The 27,107-nt window shown below is 41.2% G+C and overlaps 1 protein-coding gene across 4 annotated transcripts; it reads left to right on the forward strand.

The window, feature by feature from the left end:
• The first annotated feature begins 3 nt into the window (after positions 1-3).
• ZNF557 (zinc finger protein 557) lies at positions 4-26,486 on the forward strand. 4 transcript variants are annotated; one of them, XM_077121475.1, is made up of 8 exons: positions 4-69; positions 955-1,033; positions 12,186-12,306; positions 19,767-19,858; positions 20,501-20,627; positions 21,104-21,199; positions 21,722-21,804; positions 22,277-26,486. In XM_077121475.1, exons 3-8 carry the CDS (start codon positions 12,276-12,278, stop codon positions 23,057-23,059), a joined length of 1,212 nt encoding a protein of 403 aa, XP_076977590.1. In that variant the 5' UTR covers positions 4-69; positions 955-1,033; positions 12,186-12,275; the 3' UTR covers positions 23,060-26,486. The 4 variants fall into 4 exon arrangements, with proteins under 4 accessions (XP_076977590.1, XP_076977589.1, XP_076977593.1 ...); XM_077121474.1 differs by having other exon boundaries at positions 20-298; XM_077121478.1 differs by having other exon boundaries at positions 20-298; positions 19,791-19,858.
• Positions 26,487-27,107: the final 621 nt, after the last annotated feature.

Below are 27,107 nucleotides of genomic sequence, written 5' to 3' on the forward strand. Positions count from 1 at the left end.
CGGGGGCGGGGCCCGGCGAATGAGTCCTGCCTTCTCCTTGGATTGGGTGGTGTGCGCCTTGGGTCCTGGGTGAGGGTCGGGGGTCGGGTCGCAGTCCAGGGAGGGCCGCGGGCAGCTCCGGTCCTCGGTGGGTTGACCCTCCCGGGAGCCGCGTTTCCTCCTCCAGGGCCTCAGGTTGTTCACTCAGGTCAGCGGGTAGCAGCTGTTGCCTCCCAACTCGGGGCGCTGCCGCCTTCTCAGAGAGCCCCCCATCATCCTCTCTACCGGCGGCCCTCACCCAGGGCGGTCCTGCCCCCAGGTAACTTTTGGCAATGCCTGGAGACAACTTTTGATTGTCACAAATCGGGGAGAGGGGTCGGGGGTTGCTACTGGTATCTAATAGGTGGAGGCCAGGATGCTGCTCAACATCCTACAGCCCCCCCAAGACTAAGAATTATCTGGCCCCAGTGTCCCTAGTGCTGAGGTTAGGACACTCCTCTAGGGCCTGAAAATCTCCAAAGTCCTGAATAATCTGCAGTTTATTTAAAATTCACCTGAATAGGGTGCACGGGTGGTTCAGTGGTAGAATGCTCGCCTTCCATGCGGGAGACCCGGGTTCGATTCCCAGACTTTACACCTCCCCCAAAAAAATTTTAAAAAAAAATTCACCTGAGTCACCTATAGGGCCACTGAGTGACAAGATGTGTTTAAAGTGGCTGGATCACGGTAAAATCTCTATCCAGCACAATGAGTTGAGCAAGTCAAATAAATGCATATAGTGCTAAGCTGCTTTCTCCGTTCTTGGGCAGCAGGTGGTTGAAGATAAATCAGATGAAACCAGTCACAACCAACAGACTGGGTCCTTATGACCCTTTAAATTGGTAAATGCAAAAGAGATTATTGGGGTGTCTTTTTGTACAACAACTCTATTACTCCCTATAAAAGGTTTCAATCTTTGTGCCTTTTCTTCCCCAGAGAAGAAAAGCATCTCTCAATCTCAGGTTTGATGTAGAAACTAGCCTCAAGGTCCACCGGTCGTCTTCTGTGTGATCAGGTAAGCACCTTGGGGAAATGGCCACAGCAGAGTTCCAGAGGCCCTCCCATACAGAGAAGAACTGCTAATGGGCATTCCTATGCTCAGGTTGTAAATACAAAGAGTCAATAAGAGTGAGGGTATCTTAAGAAATTTATGTTTATTGGATGATAGTCAGAGGAAAGATACAAAGGTGTGTGTAGGTATGTGGGTATGTCAGTCAATAAAGTTATATACTAACAAGTGCACAAAATAAATGTGTAAATAACTGCAAATATGTGTAACTATAAAGAAATAATACAGATTTTCACACATGTCGTAATACCAGAGAATTTCAGGATTTTGTATATAGGTACATAAGTTTTTGCATCTATGTGTAGCATTACAAGTCTTCCTACTAAGAACTAGCAGGTTTATGTGGCAATATTCTTCAAGAGAGTTCTACTTGACTTCCAAAGGCCTATTAATCCCCTCCAAAACTTCAAAATATCAGGGCATCCAGGAGAAAAAATAATTGAGCTTTCTTATATCAGTGACAAAAATTTTAAATTGAGTTGACCAGCAACCAGATATGTTTTGAACAAGTGGATTTTTTTTTTTTTACAAAATGAGCTTTAAAATCATTTTGGAAAAATATTAAGCAACAACTTGTCACTTTAATGGTAGGGCACTAGTTTCCAAAAAGACTGTCCTTTGGGATTTTACTAATTGTATGTATGTATGCCTTTTTCATTTTAGCTTTCCTGTAATATTCTTGAAGGGAATGTCTGCTTGTAATTCAATAGATATTCTGTGAATGTACAGTTTAGGACGGCCCACTGTGTAAGTCAGAGTTCTGCAGAGACAGAACTAATAGGATATATAAATATATAGTCAATCCTCTTTATTCACAGATTCTGTACGTGTGAATTTACTTACTTGCTAAAATTTATTTGGATCCCCCAAGTCAACACTTACCATGCTTTTGCAGACATTCATGGAGATGTGCAGAGTAATCAAAGATTTGAATCATCTACTGTGCATATTCCCAGCTGAGGTCAAACATGGCAATACTCTGCCTTCTTATTGCAGCTTTCATACTATAAACAAGTATCTTTTTGAGAGTCTTTTTGGTGCCGTGTTTTTCAAACATTTTGCTTTGTATTGATGATTTTGCTGTTTAAAATAGCCCCCAAGCTGTAGTGTTGAAATGCTGCCTAGTGTTTCTAAGAGTAACAAGGCTTTGATGTACCTTTGTGAAGAAAACATATGTATTAGAGAAGCTTTGTTCGGGTACAGAGCTACAATACTGTTGGTCATGAGTGTGATATCTGTGAATCAACAATTTATCTGACATAAGGAATCTTTAAAGAGAAATACACAAATGACAAGGTTATATATTGGTCACTTGATTAAAATGTTGGAAACAGAGGATTGTGTTGCTTCCTATGAAAAGGAGCTCGAAGGATATTAAGGAATGATGAGAAAGAAAGAAAGGAAGGAAGGAAGAAAGAAAGAAAGACACAGACGGGCTCAGGGGGTCTGAAGCTTCACTTTAAAACAAGACCTGCAGGAATTGTTTTGACCCTTGGCTCCTACAGGATTGCAGGAACTTAGCCCTCTATTTGCCGTAGGAACAGTGGTTCCCTATTCACTAACCCAGAGTTTGCAGTGACTTCAGTCAACATTACTCCTTCAAATGATGAGAATCGGCTGTACCTATTAAGAGATTTATTGTAAGGAATTGGTGTACATGAATGTGGAGGCTGGCAAATTTGGAATCATGAAGGAAAGCCAGCAGGCTGGATTTCTGTGTTATAGTCTCAAAGCAGAATTCCTTTAGTTGCAAGAAACCTCAGTTTTTGCTTTTATGACCTTCAACTGATTGGATGGGGCTCAGTGACATTATTGAAAGTACTCTCCTTTCCTTAAAGTCAAGGGATAATAAGTGTTAATCACATCCATAAAATATCTTCACAGCAACATCTAGACTAGTGTTTGAACAAAAAACTGGACACTGTACCCTAGCCATGTAGACACACAAAATTAACTATCACACTCACCATCTCTGTCCAATACTGAGGAGTTTGCCAGGACACAGGACATTGCACATTAAAACCAGTGTTATCTGTTGGTTGAATAGATAACCAAAATGTGTTTGGTACGTATAATGGAATATTATGCAACCATAAAAAGGAATGAAATTCTGGTATGTGCTGCAACATGGATGAACCTTGAAGACATCAAGTGAAATAAGTCAGATACAAAAGGACAAATAGTATATGATTTCACTTATATGGAATAATTAGAATATGCAAATTCACAAGAGTCAGAAATTAAGAGTGCAGGTTAGCAGGACCTGGGGTGGGCATGGGAAATGGGATTTAGTGCTTAATTGGCATAGAGTTTCTGTTTGGGGTAATGGAAACATTTTGATGATGAATGATGTTGATGGTAACACAACTCTGAATGTTATTATACCACTGAATCATATGCTTGAGTGATTTAAATGGGGTATTTATGTTGTATATATGCTTCCACAACTAGAACTTTAAAAAAAAAAATCATAGCACTCTACAACACAGAGAGTGGCCCCAATACAAAATATGAACTATAATTAATAATATAAATATTATGTATATATGTATGTGTATTATATAAAATTAATAAAAGTATATCAGTTGTAACAAATGTACCACACTAGTATAAAAATATTAATAGGGAAAACTGTGTGTGAAAACAAACAACAACAACAAAAAACAGGACAGTGCTGGGCAAACCAGGATGGTTTGTCACCTCCATAAGCCAGGCTCTGGGCCAAGTGCATAGGGACTTTTGACAATCAAAACAGACCTTATCCTGCCCCCATGGAATTTATATCCTAGCAGAGAAGATGGAATTTGGACAGTTAATGACAAGAGCAATCTAGGGGCTTAAAAAGAGGCCTCAGTCTGCAGAAACAGGGAAGCCCTCCTGGGAAAGATTGATATGTAGATTGAGAGCTGAAGCAGGGGTCAGATTTAGCTAGCTGTAACATTGTTTGAGAAAGCATTTTAGGTAGAGAGACCTACAAAAGGAAAATCCCTGAAGCAGGAGAGAGCCTGGTGTGCTCCGTGAACTGAGCAGGTGGGGCATATGGCAGCGGAAAAGTTCTGAATCAGAGTGGACTGAAATGTCTTCAAGTTCTCCCCTTTCTCCCCACCAAGAAGCAAGTTTCCACAGGGGTGCCTTGGGAATGGCCTTGATGTAGGAATTCAAAGGTGGGTAACAGCATGACCAGCCAGGGAACCTGAGACCTTCAGAGACTGCAGTGTACTAGTATTGTGGGGAGGGCAGCTTTCCCCATGAAGCCTGTCAAGTAAAGCCTTTGCAGTCCTCTGTGGTCATGTCTGAAAAATTTGCACATAGGGTTTTAGCCAGTCACACTTCTTCTCTTACTCCTTTCTTGAATCCCTCCTTCCCCTGAGGTTGGGGATTTGGGAGTTGGGAAGCCAACATAAATTTCCTAGGCAAAGGGTCTGGAAGGAGACCAGAGTCTGTGTTACATATCAGTTCATATCCCCTAAAAGGATATATTTTTAACTGCTTCGTCTTTCCTGGATAGCCACCCCCTGCTCTCACCCGTTTTGGCAATTTGTTTTTCCACGTGGCCCAAACCTAATCTTAGTACCCCTGAGTCCACTCCCTGCCCCCCCCCCCACATTCCCTTTTCTGCTTTTATATTTTCGGTGCTTGGAGAACACACAGAGACCTCACAAAGCCAGCCCCAGTGAAGTGGTAAGTGCAGCAGGAGAGCCAGTGTCATGCAGAGACTGAGGGGTAAATGAAGTTGCATTCAGGCTGCAAAGGTCTGTTTGGAGACTCTATCAGCACTGACGAGAAAGTGGAAATAGAAGGGTAGAAAATTGAGATTTTAGGATGATCTGCAGCCCTAGCCTACAGAAAAGGGCCCTTCTCTCACAGGGCAGTGGCTTCAAAGTCATAATCCCTCACGTCCTGGGGAAATGTGGGATGTACTTAGGCTTGCTGTTGTCATTCTGGTTACTTTGCCTATTGTTAGTCATTGTCTGGGTTGGGGATTCATAGAATTGGTCAGCTCAGAATGCGTGTGTGCTGTATTAGAACTGAGAAAACCCTGTGCGGTCAGACTTAGATGAAGGCCCATCAGGGTTCTGACTTCCTGGACACCATTTGATTCTAGGTGAGAGGTTTCTTTCTTATCAGTATTGAAACCCAATTCGAGGGAAGTTTTCAGTCAGCAAGTGGGAAGGAAGGGTGTGTGGAGTTCTTGGAGGCAAAATCTGTGGGCGGAACCCAGATTGAGTTGCTTTTCCTTAACTTCAGGCTTCCATGCCCCAGTGAAGGACTGAAGATCTCCTCCATTGGATGCTCACAGCTGCTGTGTGGATGTGTTTGATCTTATGCATGTTTCCTTCTGTAACTCCAGGGAAAGGAGACCTGGAAAAAGGCCAGCCTCTACCTCCTTCTTTGAGCTGTTCAAATGGATCAATTCAAATATTTATTTTTCTTTGGAAAAGAAAGTCTCTAGTTGGTCTGGGAAAGATTTTTCTCTCCTTTGTGAAAATACAAGTGAAGTGTGAGATTGAGAGTGGCAAACCCAAGAGGATGCTGAAACCCCAAATAGGCATTCCCGCTATTTCATTACAGAGGCATTGTGGCTGCAGAGTTCTCAAGAAATGACATGGGTTTGTTCGCAGTGACCAAGTGTTCACTTTGCATTGGGAGAAACTTTGATCTAGAGAAGACATCAGCAAACTTTTCCTATAAACGGGGCAAATAGTAAATATTTTTGGCTTTGCATACCATCCAGCCCCTTTCACAGCTACTCAGCTCCACCATTGCAATGTGAAAGCAGCCATAGACAATATGTAAACAAATGGCATGGCTCTTATATATGGACCCTGAAATTTGAATTTCGTATGATTTTCACATATCACAAAATACTATTCTTCCAAATTTTTTTGACCGTTGAAATATGTAAAAACTGATTCTTCATTCATGGAGAGGGAGGAGAAAGCAGCAAGCCAGATTTGACCTGTGGACTGCAGTTTGCCATCCTGATCTAGAGCAGTGGGGGGGGGGGGGGGGGGTCTCTGCCGAATTTAAAATGTAAAAACAGTAGAGTCTATTCAGTCAATGGAATTCGCAATTTAACTTAATATAAAAAGTACTACCCAATGTTTATTTCAGTCCTGGGAAGGACCTTAGAGGCTGCCTGGAAAATAGTGAGGTCAAGACAAAATTCCAAACACTTTGAATATACCTCCCTTAAAGAAAAACTGGGAGAAAATTAAAGCAGAGACTCTAACTGCCCATCACCATATTTCCAGTTTGATGTGTCCAAAGAAATTAATGTCAGAGGGCTTCATCCGAAAAGATTCTACCTAGAAATGTTGACTTCTTATGAAATATTTTATTTTCTTAGAAAATATTTAATCAAACATTAAAATTTTTCTTTTTATTTGGCTCAAAATTGAAATGAAATGAAAAAGTGTACCTTACCAAGTCTTGCTCTTACCTTGGTTTCCTTACTTCCTATTCTCTTTCCTCTAGTCCTCTATGTGTAAACTCTTTTATTGGTCTTCCCAGGTGTTTCTTTAAATAAAAACAAGGAAATTTATTCCTAATTCCCCATTTCATTTTTTTACTAAACAATACTAGAGATTTTTCCATTATTAGTATATATAATATTCTGCATCTTTTAGTAGTAAATGATGTTTAGAAACCAAGATCTTTGCATTGGGTATGCTAAGTGCCTCTGAAGAATCATTGCTTCTAGGCCCTTTTTCTGGATAGAGCTATATTATATTGATATTTCTAATTCTGATTTAATTTTACAGTGTACTTTCTTAAGTTCTTATATTTGCCTCTTTTCTGTTATACTGAAAATACTGATTCCTAATAACATTAATTTACTTACTTAATGGTATTCTCCTTCAGTTTGTATTTTAAAAAATTATACTCAGGAGTACTGCTGTCCTTACCCAGCAATCCCACTTCTGGGAATATGCTCTAAATATAATCCTCCAAAAATTCAAAACAACATACACACAAGCTTAGTCATTGTAGCATTTTGAACAGCGAAAGATGGGAGATAACTCAAATGTCTCTCAATAGGGAGCTGATTGAATTAGCAATTGTCTTAGTTTCCTAGCCTACCATAACAAAATATCACAAACTAGGTGGCTTTAAACAACTGAATTTTTTTTAATTGACAAACTAAAACATACAAACATGAATATTCTTAACATACAAACATTCCATACATGGTATACAATCAACAGCTGATCACCACGATCATTTTTTAGAACATTTGTATCACTCCAGAAAAAGAAATAAAAAGAAAAAAGAAAAACTCATACATACCATACCCCTTACCCCTCCATCTCATTGACCACTAGTATTTCTATCTACCCAATATATTTTAACCTTGTTCCCCCTATTTTTTTCTATACCCCTTACCACTACCTTTCATTGATAACTAGTATTCCACTCTACTCAATTTATTTTGACATTTGTTCCCTCTATTATTTTTTTCTTTTTATTTATTTATTTTTAATCCGTATTTTTTACTCATCTGTCCATACCATAGATAAAAGGAGCACCAGACATAAAGATTTCACAATCATACAATCACATTGTGAAAGCTATATCATTTTACATTCATCTTCAAGAAACATGGCTACTGGAATACAGCTCTGCAGTTTCAGGCAGTTCCCTCTAGCCTTTCCAATACACTTTAAACTGAGGGGATATCTATATAATATATAAGAATAACCTCCAGGATAACCCTCAACTCTGTTTGAAATCTCTCATCCACTGACACTTTGTCTCATTTCTCTCTTCCCCCTTTCAGTTCAGAAGGTTTTCTTAATCCTTTGATGCTGAGTCCTAGCTCATTCTGGGATTTCTGTCCCATATGGCCAGGGAGGTCCACACCCCTGGGAGTCATGTCCCATATAGAGATGAGGAGGGCAGTGAGTTTGTTTGCCATGTTGGTTGAGAGAGAGAGGCCACATCTGAGCAACAAAAGAGGTTTTTTTGGGTAACTTTTCTTGGGGTAACTCTTAGGCTTAATTTTAAGTAGGCTTAACCTATCCTTTGTGGGAATGAGTTTCATATGAACAGACCCCAAGATTGAGGGCTCAGTCCATTAATTTGGTTGTCCCCACTGCTTGCGAGACTATCAGGAATTCTCCAAATGGGGAAGTTGAATTTTCTCCCTTTCTCACCATTCCCCCAAGGGGACTTTACAAGTACTTCTTTATTCACTGTTCAAAACACTCTGGGATTTATCAGGGCATCACACTGGACAAACCAACAAAATCTCATGCCCTATTCAAGGTTCTGTTTACTTATGGTGTTCAGTTAACCTGTCCATATAAGTTATATTAGGAAATGTACTAGTCAAAATATAAAATTTAGGGCAGGCCACAGTAGCTCAGCAGGCAGAGTTCTCTCCTGCCATGCCATGACCTGGGTTTGATTCCCGGTACCTGCCCATGCAATAAAAAAATAAATATATATGTGTGTGTGTGTCTGTGTGTGTGTATGTATATAAAGTTTGTGCCAAATAAACATTTTTTTGCTTTGGTCTCATGCAGAAGTTGAAGTTTTAAAATAAAACAACTGAAATTTACTGTCTCATAGTTCTGGAGGCTAGAAGTCTGAAATCAAGTTGTGGGCAGAGATATCCTTCTCTGAAACCTGTGGGGAAGGATCCTTCTTTACCTGTTCCTAGCTTTTGGTGGTTTGCCAGCAATCCTTGATGTCCTTAGTTTGCAGCTGCAGCACTCAGCCTCCACCTGCATCATCACATGCTGATCTCCCCTGTGTCTGTGTGTAAGTCCAAATTTCCCTCTTTTTATAAGGACACCAGTCATACCAGGTTAGGGCCCATTCTAGTCCAGTCCAACATCATCTTAACTAATCACATCTTCAAACATCTTATTTCCAAATAAGGTCACATTCATTGGACCGGGGGTTAGGACTTGCACACATCTTTTTGTGAGACACATTTCAACCCATAACAGCAATATAATTTCTTTTAAAGGCATGTGAAGTAATTATTTTTCTTCTGTTTGATGATTCCAATTTGGTATGCAGTTAGATTCATTTAATTATTTTCAGTTTAGGCAATTGAAGTTGATTTTTTAAAAATATCATTCCAAAGTCAAAGCTATATGTTGAAGTATGTTAAGGAAAGTCTAAATTCCATTCCTGTCACCCCTTCCCAATATTCTCCCCCCCACACACACTCATTATCTCTTAAATTCATTTGTTTTATCCTCTCAGCATTTCTTTGGTATATGTAAGCAAGTAAAGGAATGTGTGTGCATTTATATTTATATATATTTATATTCTGCCTTTTCCATTCTTATAATAAGGAAACATTCCATATATACTGCTTTGCACCTTGATTCTTTTTTTTTTTACTTAAATTTATTGGAGACACTTTGTATCAGTACCTAGACATCACCTCAATCTTTTTTTTTTGTCTGCCTGATTCCCCAATATTTGGATATCCTGTAGTTTATTCACTCAGTTTCCTATTGATGATCATCTGTGTTTTTTTCCAATCTGTTGCTATTATAAATAATGCCATAGTGAATAATCTTACTTATGTCTTTTGACATTCTTGTATCTTTGAGTTGAGTTTCCTAGAAGTGGGATTGATGGGAAATTATTTTTGCAGTTTTGCTTGAAATTGCCAAATTTCCTTCCGTGGGAGTTGTACACTGGCAGTGTTTGAGAATGCCTTCAGTACAACCTTGACAATAGAGGGTATTGTCTATTGTACTTCCGTTGATATAATATACAAGAAATGATATCAGTGTAGTTGCAATCTGCATTCTGTTATTGTCAATAAAGTCATTGGTGGTTCTACCAAGGGTGTTGTCCTTGAGATGGTAGGGTGGATGTCAGATTTCACCTTGTTGAAGAGTGAATGAGACATGAGGAAATGAGACAGAATGAAATGCACTTTGAAAAACCTTGGCTACAAGGCATGGAGACTAGGCAGTAAATGGAAAGAAATCTGAGTCAGATTTTAATGGTTTGAGGAACAGCCCAGTAGAGTGGGAGAGGTTGAAGGGAAAGGATACATAAGAGTTGAACTAGTGTACAATTACTAGAAAAAGAAGGCGAGATTGGGAAACTCAGAGTATGGCCCTATAAAGAAGGGAAGATAACTCCTTCTTTGTAAAGACAGTTCCTTCTTTGTAGCTGGAGAGATGGAGGAATCCATCATACTGATTGTGCTTTTGATGGCTAGATAGGAAGGTAGATTCTTTCTCATGATATTACTTTGAGAAGTAGGATGCGGGGTCATTTATTGAAAGTAAGTGTATTTGTTAATGTCTTTCTCTATAACACATTACCCCCAAACTTAGTGGCTTAAAACAATAATCATTGTATATCATCCCTCTCTGTTTCTGTAGTTCACAAATTCAGGAGTGGTTTCTCTGAAAGATTCTGGTTTTGGAACTTTCATGAGTTTGCAGTATTATGTCAGCCGGGCCTGCAGTCATCATAAGACTCAATTGGTGTAGGAGGATTCACTTCCAGTATGGTTCACTAACATAGCAGGCAAATTAGTGCTGGTTCTTGGCAGGGGGCCAGTTCCTTCCCACAGGGCTGTTTAGGTATCTTCACAATATGGCAACTGGCTTCCCTTTGAGTGAGCAATGCAAAAGACCAAGATGGAAGTTGCAGTGCCTTCTAGAAGGTGGCATCACTCACTATCATATCAGCGGTAGTACATTGGGATAGATCAGCCCTCATTCTGTATAGAAAGACTACACAGGATTGTGACTATCAGGAGGCAGGGATCATTGAGGGCTGTTTTTAGAAACTGGTTTCTTTGAGGGAAAAGGATGTGTGAGGTTTAAAGAGATTTGAAATGTTTTTTGCATGAGTAGACTACATTGACTTGTAAGATTGCCCTGAGCATAAAAGGCCTTTTACATGTTGGTGAACATGGTTTTTTAGAGCTGGCAGTTCCTTTTTTCAACAAGTTGGTCTGCCCAAATGTTGTCATGAGACAGGCAGGTAATTGGAATCTCTCTGGCTGGTGTAAAGGTAAGAGGTCAGAAAAGGAAATTTGTTGAAATGAGGGACAGTGAAATCTGGGTTAAGTGCAAAATGAGAAGTTGTGTCTGATGGGTAGCAACAAAGAGTGATTAGACTGAGGCCTTTGTGTGGTAGAAGAGCACATATGCTGAGAGAAAATGGTGCAAAGTAGGTATGAGAGATTGGGTTCAAAGAGAAGGGCATATCTATTGTTCTAGATGATGTAAGCATTTTTGGTGCTAACAAAGTCTAGGGAGGTACCCATGTAAATGTGTGGTTAGGTGACCAACCATGAGTTGGGTTGGGAGTTTGAAAGGAATGATGGCATTCAGAATTCAACGTCTTGAGGGGATGTGGGATTAGACAACTTGATGGGAATGTGTTATATGACAACTTGGATGGGAACACCATTACATGAGGCTTAGTGAAGCTAAGGTTTTAAAAAAGAGTGAAGCGATAATAAACTGGTTGTAACATGGGGATGGAGGAAAGCAAGTTTTGCTATAATATGCCCTGAGTTCAAAACCTTCTACACAAAGTAAAGACCCAATGTCAAAGACGGAACTTGCATTCTAAAGGAACATACCTCAGTTTGCCAGGGCTGCTGTAACGAAATACCACAGACTAATTGGTTTAAAACAACAGATATTTATTATCTTATACTTCCAGAGGCCAGAAGTCCAAACTCAAGATGTCTTTAAAGCCATGCTTCTTCTTAAAGGGAAGAATCCATTCCATTTCTCTCTCCTCACTTCTGGTGGGTAACCAACAATCTGTGGCATTTCTTGACCTGTGGCAGTATACCCAATCTCTCCCTCTGTCACATGGCCAGCTCTCTCTCTGTCTGTGTCCAAATTTCCTCTCCTTTAAGGACACTAACCATTTTGAATTGGGGCCTACCCTAACCCATCTTTGTCTCAAAAGTCCTGTTTACAAATAGGGTCACATACACAGGACTGGAGGTTAAGACTTGAATATATCTTTTTTGGGTCACAGTTCAACCCATGACAGTAAATATGATGAGCAGACTAAAGTAAAGCTGTACTCAGTAGCCTGAAGAGGGAGAGGCTATGAATACTTAGTATTTTCTCATTTATTACAGATCCCTATCCTGAGTATACTAAGTGGAAATAGGAAGAGAACATCCTGATTTCTACTGCCCTGTTCAGAAATTTACAGTTTGAATCACAGAATGGCAGCCATTATTCTGTTCTCCAATTGTGGTAAGTTTTTCAGTCCATGCAAACCTCAGAGTCCAGACTTCAAAGGCCTTCAGGACCCCTGCACTGAGTAAGTATAAATGAAGGAGATAAGCAGGCATGGAGAAGGATTGGGCAAGCAGGTAAAGTGGGAGTGAAGCCCAGATGCCCTAGAAATTGTAGGTAGCAAATTGAGCAGCTCTTGGTCTTCAGGACTTAGATGGTTTGAATGTCTATATGTATGTCACCTACGTGGTTGTTTTAGTTTCCTTTGGCTGCTCAAGCAGATACCATGCTGTCATGGTCAGGTTCATGTGTCAGCTTGGCCAGGTGGTGGTGCCTGGTCATCTGGTCGGGCAAGTGCTGGCCTGTCTGTTGCTATGAGGACATTTCGTGGACTTAAATCATGATTATGCTGGCTGTATCCACAGCTGATTGCATTTGAAATCAGCTAAGAGGAGCATCTTCTGCAGTGAGTGCCACTTGATGTAGTCACTAGAAGGCGTTTACGGAAGATTCAGAAGAGACAGTCCTCTTGCTGCTTCAGCCGGGAAGCCTCTCTTGTGGAGTTGGTCTAGACCCTTCATTGGAATCGCCATCTTCACAGCCTGCCCTATGGATTTTGGACCCTTACATTCCCACGGTTGCCCAGCCACCCTCTCCTGAGAGTTCATTGAGGACCTTCACTGGAGTTATCAGCTTGCAGCCTGCCCTACAGAGCTTGGACTCTTTGTTCCCATGGTTACATGAGACACTTTTATAAATTTTATATCCATGGATATCTCCTGCTGATTCTATTTCTCTAGAGAACCCTAGCTAATACAGCTTGGTACCAGGAGTGGTTCTTAAGAAACAGAATCTTAAAAATGGGTTTTTACAATTGTTTTTCTACTCTGACTGGGCTCAAAGGCACTAAGGACTCTAATTCCCATAATCAGAATGACACTCCCAATCCATGGGGTGAGCTTGCAAAAGAGATAGTCAAAATATCACCATTGGGGTCTTCGAATGCTTCACTTCTATGAAGCCAGGTTCTGGGGGATAATGTTTTTGACCATGGAGTTTTATAGAAATAGGAGGTATAGAGATGTTGGCTGGTTGTTATTAGATTCACTGCATGCATTAATGAGGGAAAAGGATGAGCTGAAGGCTTCAAATGAGAAGCTTACACATTGTATGATAGATATAAACATTTCTATGAGTGCCCTGAAGGAAAATCTTATATCCTGTAGCCACAGACTTGAGATCTGTGAAAATCAACTCCGAATCTTATTGTTAGAGTAGCAACTTTACAAGTAAACTGATATCTCAGTCTTGCATGGTGTCTGCTGTTAAAGTCAGGGCATTGATTGGAAAGTAGTGGGACCCTGAAAAATGGGATGGGGACATATGGATTGATAAGGATGTTGGTGGAGAGGTTGAAATCCTAGGTCATGCTGAGTCTTTTCTAGATAACCCTGTAATAATCTGCCCTGAGGACATAGCCACCCCACCTCTAGCCTGACTTGAGGAGTTGGCCACCCAAACTCTACCTGAAGGAAATATCCCTAGAGTGATTAATCATGTTTCATCAGATGAAACTGCAAATGAATGCCCTGAAGCAATTGGCTAGGAAGATACTTCTAATTCTTTACATGACCCACTCCCACCACCCCTCATTTCTTCCAGACCTATAGCTAGACTACAGTCCCAACAGGCCCCAAAAGGTGAGGTACACATGAGGAGGTATGTTATACTCCAAAAGAACTGCATGAGTTTTCCAATTTATATAGACAGAAATCAGGGGAATATGTGTGGCAATGGATTTTAAGGGTATGGGATAATGGTGGGAGGGATATAAAGCTGTATCAGGTTGAATTTATTGATATGGGCCCACTAAACAGAGATTCTGCATTCAGTGCTCTAGCTCGAGGGATTAGAAAAGGCGTTAACATTTGTTTGGGTGGTTGGCTGAAACAAGGATCAAAAGGTGGCCAACTTTACCTGAGGTTGAAATGCCAGAACTGCCCTGGTATAATGTAGATGAGGGGATCCTACAGCTTAAAGAAATTGGAATGTTAAAGTAGATTTATCATGCAAAGCCTGCTCATACACTTGAGGGATGTCTGGAGGATGCACCTTTTACCAGAACTGTGAGAAATAAATTTCTGAGACTAGCTCCATCATCCCTGAAGAGCTCCGTAGTTGCCCTTCTCTGTAGGTCAGATATGACTGTGGGAACTGCTATCACTGAGCTGGAATCCTTAAACACAAAGGGGATGATCGGATCCCAAGTTGGCAAAAACCAGGTGGCAGCACTTAAACACCAAGACAAGGTGAACATGGCTGTCATAATGGACAGCAGACTTAAAGCAGGAGTCAGAATAATCTGACTCACAGAGACTTGTGGCAATGGCTAGTAGATCATGAGGTGCCTAGAAGTACAATAGATGGGCAGTCTACTAAATTCTTGTTTGAGCTGTATAAGCAAGAGTTCTAGGTCAAGTGAACAGAGTCATGGCCCCTTAATCAACTGACTTGAGACCGTTTACAGACCCAGAACCTCTTGAATGAGGGGGAGGCCAGGACTCTCTAGGGGAGGACCATATTACACTGCCACAGATTTATGCTGTTAATCTTCCTCCGAGACTTCCCCAAGGAAACTGACAGCCTTTTACCAGGGTAACTGTGCATTGGGGAAAAGGAAATGATCACATATTTCAGGGATTATTAGACACTGGTTCAGAAGTGACATTAATTCCAGGGGACCCAAGACGTCACTCTAGTCCACCAGTCAGAGTGGGGGCTTTTGGAAGTCAGGTGATCGATAGAGTTTTAGCTCAGGTCCATCTCACAGTGGGCCCCCAGACCCATTCTGTAGTTATTTCCCCAGTTCCAGAATGCATAATTGAAATAGACATACTGAGCAACTGGCAGAAATCCCACATTGGCTGTCTAACTTGTGGAGTAAGAGCTATTATGGTAGGAAAGGCCAAGTGGAACCACTAGAACTTCCCCTATCTAGCAAAACAGTAAATCAGAAACAATATTGGATTCCTGAAGGGACTGCAGAGATTACTGCCACTCTTAAAGACTTGAAGGATGCAGGGGTGGTGATTCCCACCACATCCCCATTCAACTCTCCTAATCGGCCTGTGCAGAAAACAGATGGGGTCATGGAGGATGATAGTAGATTATCATAAGCTCAACCAGGTGGTAACTCCAATTGCAGCTGCTGTTCCAGATGTGGTATCATTGCTTGAGCAAATCAGTACATCCCTTGCTACCTGGTATGCAGCTATTGATGTGGCAAACACTTTTTTCTCAATAGCTGTTAGTAAGGACCACCAGAAACAGTTTGCCTTCAGCTGGCAAGGTCAGCAATGTACTTTCACTGTCTTACCTCAGTGAAAGGTACATCAACTCTCTAGTCCTATGTTGTAATTGTCCGCAGGGAACTTGATTATTTCTCCCTCCCATAAGACATCACACCTCAGTGAAATTTCTGAGTGTCCAGTGGTGTGGGGCATTTCGAGTTATCCCTTCTAAGGTAAAGAATAAGCTGCTGCATCTGGCCCCTCCTCTGACCACAAAAGAGGCACAAAGCCTAATTAGTCTCTTTGAATTTGAGCAACAACATATTCCTCATTTGGGTGTGCTACTCCAGCCCATTTATCGAGTGACCAGAAAAACAGCTAATTTGGAGTGGGGACCTGAACAAAAGGAGGCTCTGCGACAGGTTCAGGCTGCTGTACAAGCTGCTCTGCCACTTGGACCATATGATCCAGCAAATCCAATGAAGCTGAAAATGTCAGTGGCAAATAGAGATGTGTCTGGAGCCTTTGGCAGGCCTTAGGAGAATCACAATGCAGACCTTAGGATTTTGGAGCAAAACTGCTGCAGATAACTACTCTCCTTTTGAGAAACAGCTTCTGGCCTGCTACTGGGCCTTAGTAGAGACTGAACTCTTAACCATGGGCCACAATGTTGTCTGATCCACCAAGCCATAAATTTGGGCAGGCACAGCAGCACTCCATCATAAAATGGAAATGGTATATATGAGATAGGGCCAGAGCAGGTCCTGAAAGCAAAGTAAGTTACATAAGGAAGTGGCCCAAATGCCCATGGTCTGCACTCCTGCCACATTACCTTCTCTATCCCACACCAGAGCTATGGCCTTTTTGGGAGTTCCTTACAGTGAATTGACTGAGGAAGAGAAAACTTAGGCCTGATTTACAGGTGGTTCTGCATGATGTGCAGGTACCACCCAAAAGTGGACAGCTGCAGCACTATAACCCCATTCTGGGATGTCTCTGAAGGACAGTGCTGAGGGAAAATCCTCCCAGTGGGTAGAACTTAGAGCAGTGCACCTGGTTGTTCATTTTGCTTGGAAGGAGAACTGGCCAGAGGTGTGTTTGCATACTGACTCATGGGTTTATTGCTAATGTTTTGGCTGGATTGTCAGGAACTTGGAAAGTGCATGATTGGAAAATTGGTGACAAAGAGGTCTGGGGAAGAGACATGTGGATAGAGCTTTCTGATTGGGCTAAAAATAAAAGATATTTGTGTTCCATGTGAATGTGCATGAGAGGGTGACTTCAGCAGAGGAAGTCACCTTCCTCTGGGAATCACCCTCTCATTTGATTATTAAATCAAGTGGATAAGATGACCCATTCTGTGGATACCAGTCAGCCTGTTTCCCCAGCAACTTCTGTCATTGCCCAAATGGGCTCATGAACAAAGGGGTCATTGTAGTAAGGATGGAGGTTATGCATGGGCTCAGCAACATGAACTTCCACTCACTAAGGCTGACTTGGCTACAGCCACTGCTAAGTATCCAATCTGCCATCAGCAGAGACCCACACTCAGCCCCCAATATGGCACCATTCCCCAAAGCTATGTGGTGGCAGGTTGATAACATTGGACCACTCCCCTCATGAAAGGGGCAGTGATTTGTTTTAACTTGAATCAACACATACTCTGGATATGGGTTTGCTTTCCCTGCATGCAACACTTCTGCCAAAACTACCATCTGTGGGCTTACAGAATGCCTTATCCACACAGCATTGCTTCTGATCAAGGAAACTACTTCACAGCAAATGAAGTGTGGGAGTGGATACATGCTCATGGAATTCTCTGTTCTTACCATGTTCCCCATCATCCAGAGGCAGCAGGACTGATAGAACAGTGGAATGACCTTTTGAAAACTCAATTACAGTGTCAACTAGGTGGCAGTACCTTGCAGGGCTGGGGTGATGTTCTCCAGGAGGCTGTGTATGCTCTGAATCAGCATCCGCCGTATGGTGCTATATCTCCTATACCCAGGCTCCATGGGTCCAGGAACCAAGGGATGCAAATAGGAGTGGCACCACTCACTGTTACCCCTAGTGATCTACTGGGAAAATGTTTCTTCTTGTCCCTGCCACCTTGTGCTCTGCTCATCTACAGGTTTTAGTTCCAGAAAGGGGAATGCTTTCCACCAGGAGAAGCAACAGTGATTCCACTGAACTGGAATCTAAGACTGCCACCTGGTCACTTTAGTCTACTCATGCCCGTGGATCAACAGGCCAAGAAGGGGCTTACTTCACTGGCTGGGGTGACTGACCCTGACTATCAGGGAGAAATAGGATTGCAGCTACACAAGGGAAGTAAAGAAGAGTTTTCCTGGAATATAGGAGATCCCCTAGGGCATCTTTTAGTTCTACAATACCCTGTCATTAAAATCAATGGAAAATTACAACAACCTAATCCAGGCAGGACAACCAATGGCTCTCAAACTTCAGGAATTAAGGTTTGGGTCTGTCCACCAGGCAAAGAACCACGGGCAGCTAGAGTGCTTGCTAAGGGTAAAAGGAGCATGGAATGGGTCATAAAAGAAGGTAGTGATAAATATGAGCTATGACCATGTGATCAGTTACAGAAATGAGGACTGTAACACTGTTTTGTTCATGTTATAGTATTTGAATTGTAAGATACCAAGTTTAAGAGTGAATATTACCCAAGGACTTGCACCCAATTCTGGGGAGATTTAATGCGTTTCCAGTTGTACACAGGACAGTTGAGTATTGTTAAGCGAGGAAAAAAATGTGTCTGTAACTGTTTTCTATTTAGAGATTAAGTATGGTTTAAGGTGATGTGTATAGCTGCCAAGCTGACAAGTCATGGCCAGGTTCATGTGTCAACTTGGCATGATGGTGCTTGGTCATCTGATTGGGCAAGTGCCTGTCTGTTGCTATGAGGATATATCATGGACTTAAATCATGATTACACTGACTGCATCCATAGCTGATTGCATTTGTACAACTAAAGGGAATGTCTTCTGCAATGAGTGATATTTAATCTAATCACTGGAAGGCTTTTAAGGAGGATTCAGAAGAGACAGTCACTCTTCCTGCTTTGGCTGGCAAGCCTCCCTTGTGGAGTTGGTCTAGACCCTTCATCGAAGTCACCAGCTTCACACCTGCTCTACAGATTTTAGACTCTTTGATTCCCACGGTTGTCCAGCTAGCCTCTCCTGAGAGTTCATTGAGGACCTTCATCAGAGTTATCAGCTTGCAGCCTGCCCTACAGACCTTGGACTCCACATTCCCATGGTTACATGAAGCACGTTTATAAATTTTATATCTACAGATATCTCCTGCTGATTCTGTTTCTCTAGAGAACCCTAGCTAATACACATGCAGTTGGTCAGCTTAAGTAATGGGAATTTATTAGCTCACAGCTTTGAGACTAAGAGAATGTAAAAATCAAGGCATCATCAAGGTGATGCTTTCTCCCTAAACACTATGGTATTCTGGGACTGGCTGCTGGCAGTCCTTGGTCCTTATCTTATCACATGGCAAGACACATGGCAATGTCTCCTGGTCTCTCTGTTCTCTTCTGGATCCCACTGATGTTCACCTTCTGGCTGCTCCCTATGTTTCTTTCTCTCTCTATGTCCAAATTTCATCCCACTTACAAAGGACTCCAATCATAGGATTAAGACCCATCCTGATTGAAATGAGCCCCATCTTAACTGAAGCAACCTCATCAAAATGTCCTACTTACAATGATTCACTCTCATAGGAATGGAGTAAGTTTAAAAACATATTTTTCTGGTGTAAATAGAGATCTAAACCATCACAGTGGTGAGTGTTTGAGAGCTTTTGAATTATGCCTTTAATTATTTTTATAATTTTATAAATAACAGTGATGTTGCTCTGAATTTCAGTTTCATCATCTGTGAAATGAGAATAGTAATCTCCTCTTCCAGTACAGTAAAACTCTTGAGTCCTATTTCCCTGGCCCAGATAAGACAAGGCTCTGCTCTGGTTTCTTATGAAAGCTATGAATGGTTGTGTTGTGTATGGATGTGTGGGTGCTTGTGTGGGTGTGCTCATATATGTCTTCGGGTGGGTATATTGGAATATGATCAATCACCATACGATAGGTGGGGAAGCTTCCAGATTTGTGAATTAGAACATAGGACAAGCTTGGATTTTTGTGATTCATTTCTTTGTCTCCAGCTCAGTCTTCTTCCCTGTATCCAGCCTCTCATGAGAAAGGATCCAGCGAGGATGAAGAGTTGGTCAGTGCATCCCTGTCAAACTGGTTACAGGTGAGTCCACATATTCCTTTTTCCAAATCACAATTCCTTTGACCAGAAGTTGGACTTATTACTTTTCAATGGCCTGGAGACTCACAGCCAAAACAGGTCCTCAGGGCTCCTAGGGCCTCCAGGTTTCTGGTGGTTGGTGAGGGACTTCCCAGAAAATGGCAGTATATCTCAACATTCACTGTATTTTTCAAATCTTCCTCCAGTGTCATTATGTACATTCATGTTCTGAGTGTTTTAAGGGAAAGCTGAAGAAAGAGGTAACTGTATCTTAAACTCAAGCAGTTGTGATCTGCATGGAAAATAATTCATTCATTTACCAAGCGTTTCTCTGATTTCTGCAATGTCTCAGGCTATGTTCAGCTCTATTGGATCGGGGGGAATAAGATTGCAGGAGCGCCCAGTCTAATACTAGAGAAGGAAAATCGCCTGTGTTAGAGGTACATTTAACCTTGGGAATGAGCATGCATAGCCAGGAGATAAGCATGGAGAGCTGAGCTTAGAATCAAAGGCAAGATTTCAGAACCCTTCCCATATGTCTTGGGCTTTGGGTTTCCCTTCCACAGTTATGTCAGCATTGGCCCTCTTCCTGTCAACATTGGTGAGGGTATCTTTTGCTGAGCCATGATATTTGCAATGGTGTAGGACTTGGTGACCTTCGAAGATGTAGCTGTGGCGTTCACGCAGGATGAGTGGGCATTACTGAACCCTTCTCAGAGAACACTGTACAGAGATGTGATGCTAGAGAACTGCAGGAACCTGGCATCGCTTGGTAAGGCTGACATCATTCCTGCATTTATCGAATGTTTCAGGTAACAGATCTTAAGCACTTGTTGTGTTCTGGGGACTGTGTTGGTGATTGGGAATACAGTAGCGAATGAGACAGACATGGCCTCTATCCTCATGGAACATGCTGTCTAGTGTCTTCCCTGTGAATTGAAGATCTGTCCCTTACCATTGCTTGATTTTCTCTGTGGTTAAAAGCTTTGGGACTTCTAATGGTATGCATTTTAACCTGGACAAGGGTTCTTGGAACTAATTATCACATCACCCTTGATACCGAGTGAGGATACTTCTGTTTTTGTTCCTTGTACAAGAGATTTGTTCTGTTCATTGGAATTTAGGCATGAGTAGCTCACTGCTCCTAATATCATACTTACCTGTTTTCAGAAGTATTGGTTTCAATTTCATGGGGGGTATTTTGTCCCTTGCACTGTCGCCTATTGCATGTCTTTTCTCCACGAATAGGGAATCAAGTTGATGAGCCCACTCTGATCTCCCAATTAGAGCAAGATGGCAAAGTATTGAAAAAAGAGAGGGGAATTCTTCCAGGTACCTGCCCAGGTGAGCAACAGGTTCCTTTGGGGAAGAGCTCTGACCAGTGACTGCAGGGGGTGGAGATGCTAACATTAGGAAATTTCAGTCAGGGAACTTTGTAAAATGCCGTTTTTGTGACGAGAAAACTGAGAACATTTGGTAAGAGCCTCCTCATATACTTTCTTCTTTCCATCACCTTTAATTTACCATTCATCATTTCATACTTTATTTTGACCTCAGGAGGAAAGAAAAAACAAGATATGTCTCTTTTACTTCTTAAATTTAACTGTGTCAAGTGAACCTTTTGTCCTATTACTTACCACTTTGCATTCCTGAGAATTCCTTCTTTTTGTTATTAGTCTCAATCTTTATATCCTTTTGTCAACATAAATTTCCTGGAATCTTTTTGTAATAAATACCTAAAATTTCCATACCCATATCCTTTTCATTGCAAGTCCCCTTAAAAACCCTAATTCCTTAGACTCTTCTTTATTCATGTGTGCATTCCTTTTTTCTACCAACATAAAATTTCTTATCAATTTGTTTCAGATTTGGAAACTGTACTTAAAGCCAAAAAGTTAAATCCTAAGCAGACTGTTTTTAGAAGAGAACAATCTAAACATGTGAAAACGGTAAGATTCACATGGGTAATTTCTGTATTCCATAAAAGGACAATGTCATAAATTAGAAAAGCTATAAAATGGCCAGGAGAATCGTTGAAGGCAGTGGCATTTACCCAAGAGAAAGTGGTGTCTCTGGAGATATTCTATGAAACTTGTGAATTGGGGAAAAAAAAGTTTAACTTACCTCCAAACTTGTCACTTCTTGGAGAGTTCCCACATGTAAAAATTTCCATAAATGTGTGCGTTTGAAACATAAATTGGTTTTAAATGTATCAGAAAATCCTCTGTGAACATGATAAAGACATGTAGCAGAACATTTTATTTTAACTTCTAAAAACTTCAACTGGGCAAAAACAATATATGAGCCCTGAAAGTAATAAGAGCATCAACATTATAATGTTACACGTAACATGATTTCTGGGGGAGAGAATTTCCTGTAACAGCTTTTGAATATTTAAAAAAAATTCATCTCCATCAACAGGAGAGAAGTCACTTTGGAGTGAAACTCAATGAATGTAATCAGTGTTTTAAAGTCTTCAGCACAAAATCCAACCTTACTCAACATAAGAGAATTCACACTGGAGAAAAGCCCTATGACTGTAATCAGTGTGGAAAATCCTTCAGCAGTAGTTCCTACCTTACTGTTCATAAGAGAATACACAATGGAGAGAAACCCTATGAATGCAGTGATTGTGGGAAAGCCTTCAGTAATCCCTCATCCCTTAGACTGCATGTGAGAATTCACACTGGAGAAAAACCCTATGAATGTAATCAGTGTTTTCATGTCTTCCGCACTAGATGTATTCTCAAAAGGCACAAGAGGGTTCACACTGGGGAGAATCACTATGAATGCAATCAGTGTGGGAAGGCCTTCAGCACAAGCTCCTCCCTTACTGTGCACAATAGAATTCATACAGGGGAGAAGCCTTATGAATGCCACGATTGTGGGAAAGCATTCAGGAAGCGCTCACATCTGACACAGCATGTGAGAACTCATACTGGAGAAAAACCCTATGAGTGTGATCAATGTGGAAAATCCTTCAGCAGTAGTTTTTCTCTTACCGTACACAAAAGAATACATAATGGAGAGAAACCTTATGAATGCAGTGACTGTGGGAAAGCCTTTAATAATCTCTCATCTGTTAAGAAACACTTAAGAACTCACACTGGAGAAAAACCCTATGAATGTGTTCATTGTGGAAAATCCTTCAGCAGTAATTCTTATCTTTCTGTGCATAAGAAAATTCATAATAGGTCGATGTGAATGCAATAACTGGAAAAGCATTCATTGATCTCTCATCCCACACATAACTTGAGAGAATTCACAATGGATATATCAATCTGTTATACATAACAAATTGCCCCCAGAACATAGTGGCATAAAATAACAAGCATTTTTCTCAGTTTCAGTATGTCAGGATCAGCTTGGCTGTTTGGTTCTAGCTCAGGATCTCTTTTGAGGTTGCAGTCAAGATTAGTTGGTGGAAAATACAGTCTTCTAAAGATCTGAGGGCTGAAGAACCCTCTTATAAGATGGCTGACTCACATGCCTGGCAAGTTTAGTGCTGGTTCTTGACAGGTGACAGGTGACCTCAGGTCCTTGCCAAATAAATCTCTCCACAGAATGAATGTCTTCACAACTGGTTTCCTCCAAAACAAGTGATCCAAGAGAGAGCAGAATTCACAATGTATTTTATAACCTATCATTGAAAGTGGGGCGGGCCGCGGTGGCTCAGCGGGCAAAGTGCTTGCCTGCCATGCTGGAGGACCTCGGTTCGATTCCCGGCCCCAGCCCATGTAAAAAACAAACAAACAAACAAAATACAATAAAACAAGAAAATGTTTAAAGATGTTTCCCTTTCTTCCTTCCTTCCTTCCTTCTCTCTGTCTTTCCTTCCCTTCCTCCCTCTTTAAAAAAAAAAAAAAAAAAAGAAAGTGATATACCATCACTCCCACCATATACTATTGGTCACCCAGAGACATCCTGATATGTAACATTTCAGAAATAACCCTAGAGAGAAGCACTTTGGCATCAATGGACGAGACTTCAGATGGTGCATTAGCTTTATTTGGCACAAGAGAAATCACGCAAGATGAAGATAACATGTATGTAAGGAATGTGAGAAATCTTCCATTATTGTTCAAGGAGCCATGAGATAATATTTTTTAATATAAGCAATATAGAGTAACATCCTATAACCCACATAACTCACTTTAGAGAGAAGCCTTATGAATGCGGTCTATGTGGTAAAGCCTTCAACTAAAACTTTACCCCTAATCTGCACAAACCCAAGGAATGCAAATAAAAAAATTTATAGAAAATTTTTTAGTGATATGGCATCTCTGAGGAGGCACATGAGAATCCACACTAAGGTAAAAGTTTTGTAAATGTCTTTAGAATGGGAAAGACTTTAGGGGACACTCATCCATCATGATATGTGAAAAATCACACTACATGGAAATACTGTATCTGAGGAATGTGGAAAGCTTAGTAATTCAAATTACTGTATCCAAGACAATCAGTTTTGTGAGATTCTCTGTGACTATAAAGACTGGGAAAGGCTAGTGTTCTATCATTTCTTACAAGATGTGAGACTTCACACTGAATAAAAAGATCCACTGAATTTCATCAAGTTTGGAAAGCCTTCTGTTTTTTTACATTCCTTAGTTAAACTTTGAGACCTCGCACTTACATTTGTGAATATAAAAGGAGTGAGGGAAAGCCTTCAGTGAAGCCTCTTACATTCAGCAAAATATAATCTCTCCCTGTATACAAAACCTATAAGTCTGTTAATTGTGGGAAAGCTGTCAGTGATTCCTCTTTTTTGCACATGTGAGGACTCAAACTGGACGGAAACCTTCTAGGAACATTACTGATATGAGAATGCCTTAGCCTCAGTTCTTTATTGGGTGGCCACAAAGAAATCTATACTGGAAATGAAAAACACAGAAAAGAGTGTGGGGCGGACAATGGTGGCTCAGTGGCAGAGTTCTCGCCTGCCATGCTGGAGACCTGGGTTTGATTCCCGGTGCCTGCCCATGAAAAAAACACTATGTGTGTATGTGTTATGAGTGTGGAATTACTTTTATCAGTGTCTCTTGCTTAAGTTAGGCTGCTTATTTCCAGTCTTTTTGTTCCAATGTAAACATTTATGACTATAATAAATATTCCCTCAAACCTTAGATTACTTACAAAACTTTGTATGCAATATATTCATTATAATTAGCTCTTTTAAAATAGCAGTACACTGCATGCTCAGAAACCTATTTCTGAATATCTCCTGAGTGGTTTAGTTGGCCATCTACCATAAACTTTTTTCTAATTTAATAGCATTTTTGTCAGAGTACTCGGTCTTTATGATATCAGTTCTTATTATCTTTCCTTTCTACTATGGCATATACTTTTAATTTCTTTCCCCACATATTTCATTCTCCCCTACATATTTGCTAAAATAAAATTTAAAATATTTTGTTCAAGTTGTCAATGAGCAATGTTGAAAATATCTACCAGACTTCAAGAGGCTTTGTCCCATTCTTTGAGCCATAAGAATAGGTAGAAGTCACTGGGGAAACACCATCTGGCATGTTCTCACCTATTTTCCTTTCAGGTTAATGGCTAGTTTATATATCCAGTTGTTTGGTCAAGCCTGCTTGTTACTCTAAGGGTATGTTGTAGATGGTATTTCCATCTATAATCAGTGGATCTTCTATGACCAACAAAGGAGCTTGCCCTCTGTAATGTAGGGGTGTGGTAGCTTGGAGCTGATTTCCCCCAGAAGAACATGTTCTTAAACTTGGTCCATTCCTGTGGGTATGGGCCCATTGAAAATAGGACCTTTGCTGAGGTTGCTTCAATTAAAGTGTGGCCCAGCTGAATCAGGAGGGATCTGCACCCAATTACTGAAGACTTTGTAGGGGAAATCACAGAGACAAGGCTGGAGAGAGCGGCCAGAAACGGAAAGTCAACAACAAAGAGAAAGGAGAAGCCAGGAGAGGCTGCCATGTGACAGAAAAGCCAAGTACCAAGACTTGCCAGCAGCCATCCTTGAATGCCACAGTCTCCTAGAAAAAAAGTACTACCTTGATGATGGCTTGATTTTGGAAGCAAGAAGCCAAAAGCAGCAAAACACAGAAGACAAGGGAAAGACCAGCAGATGTCACCACGTGCCTTGCCATGTGGCAGAGGAACCAAGGATCGGAAGCAGCCAGGCTCTGGGAAGAAAGCATCACCTTGGTGATGCCTTGATTTGGACATTTTCATGGCCTCCAGCTGTAAGTTAATAAATTCCCATTGTTTTAAGCCAACACATTTCATGGTATTGTTTTGAGCAGCATTGAAAACTAAAGCGCTTCAGTTACAGTGAGGGCATTGGTTGGAAAGGAATGAGATCCTGAAAATTTGAATGAGGACATATGGCAGATCATGATGAAGGTGGGGACATAGAATCCCTAAATTTGATTTTGTCTTCTGTGGAGAATAAACCTATAATTGCTTCCCATGAGAGAACAACCCTTCCACTACCATCTGAGGAGATTAATCCTGTTTTGCTAGATGAACCTGTAATGCAATCTCTTGAGGTAACCGACTTGCAAGACACTGCCAATTCCTTTCAAGACCCATCCCACCATTTCTCTGCTTCCAGACCTATAACTAGAAAGCTGTCCCAGCAGGGCCCCAACAGTGAGTGAAACCCATGAAGAGGTGCACTATACTGGAAAAGAACTCCATGCTGTTTCCAGTGTTTCCAGTCAGGAACTAGGCATCCATCCGTCTCTCTCCCTCTCCCTCTCCCCCTCCCCCTCCCCCTCCCCCTCCCCCTCCCCTCCCCCTCCCCTCCCCCTCTCTCCCTCTCCCTCTCTCCCTCTCCCTCTCTCCCTCTCTCTCTCTCCCTCCCTCCCTCTCCCTGTGATTAACTCTTTTCATCTTTTCATGTATTATAGTCTTCAGTTTCCCATTGTGGCACACCTGACCTTCACCCAGACCCAAATTTAAAATCCACCTTAACTAATTTGAAATACCTAACTCCTGGAATGTGAACTGTTAGGTAGGAAAGGCCAAGCAGAAGCCACTAGAATGGCTTCTACCTAGGAAAAGAGTAAAACTAACAGCAATACTGCATTCCTGAAGGGATTATAGAGAATAATACCACCACCAAGGACTTGAAAGACGGAGGAGTGATGATTCTTCCCACATCCTCATTTGACCCTCCTGTTCACACTCTGCAGAAAACAGATGGATCTTGGAGGATAACGGTGGATTATAAACTGAATCATGTGGTCACACCAGTTGCGGCTGCTCTTTTATATGTAGT

Source organism: Tamandua tetradactyla, chromosome 11 (genome assembly GCF_023851605.1).
Source record: "Tamandua tetradactyla isolate mTamTet1 chromosome 11, mTamTet1.pri, whole genome shotgun sequence".
In the NCBI taxonomy this organism is placed as follows: domain Eukaryota; kingdom Metazoa; phylum Chordata; class Mammalia; order Pilosa; family Myrmecophagidae; genus Tamandua; species Tamandua tetradactyla.

What these genes read in the sequence shown, in the direction of transcription:
- ZNF557 (XM_077121475.1), top strand. Translation starts at nt 12,276, where the DNA reads ATGGCAGCCATTATTCTGTTCTCCAATTGTG. An exon ending in CCCTGTCAAACTGGTTACAG is followed by an intron (nt 19,859 to 20,500) that starts GTGAGTCCACAT and finishes GCAATGGTGTAG; the next exon opens with GACTTGGTGACCTTCGAAGA. An exon ending in AATCTAAACATGTGAAAACG is followed by an intron (nt 21,805 to 22,276) that starts GTAAGATTCACA and finishes CTCCATCAACAG; the next exon opens with GAGAGAAGTCACTTTGGAGT.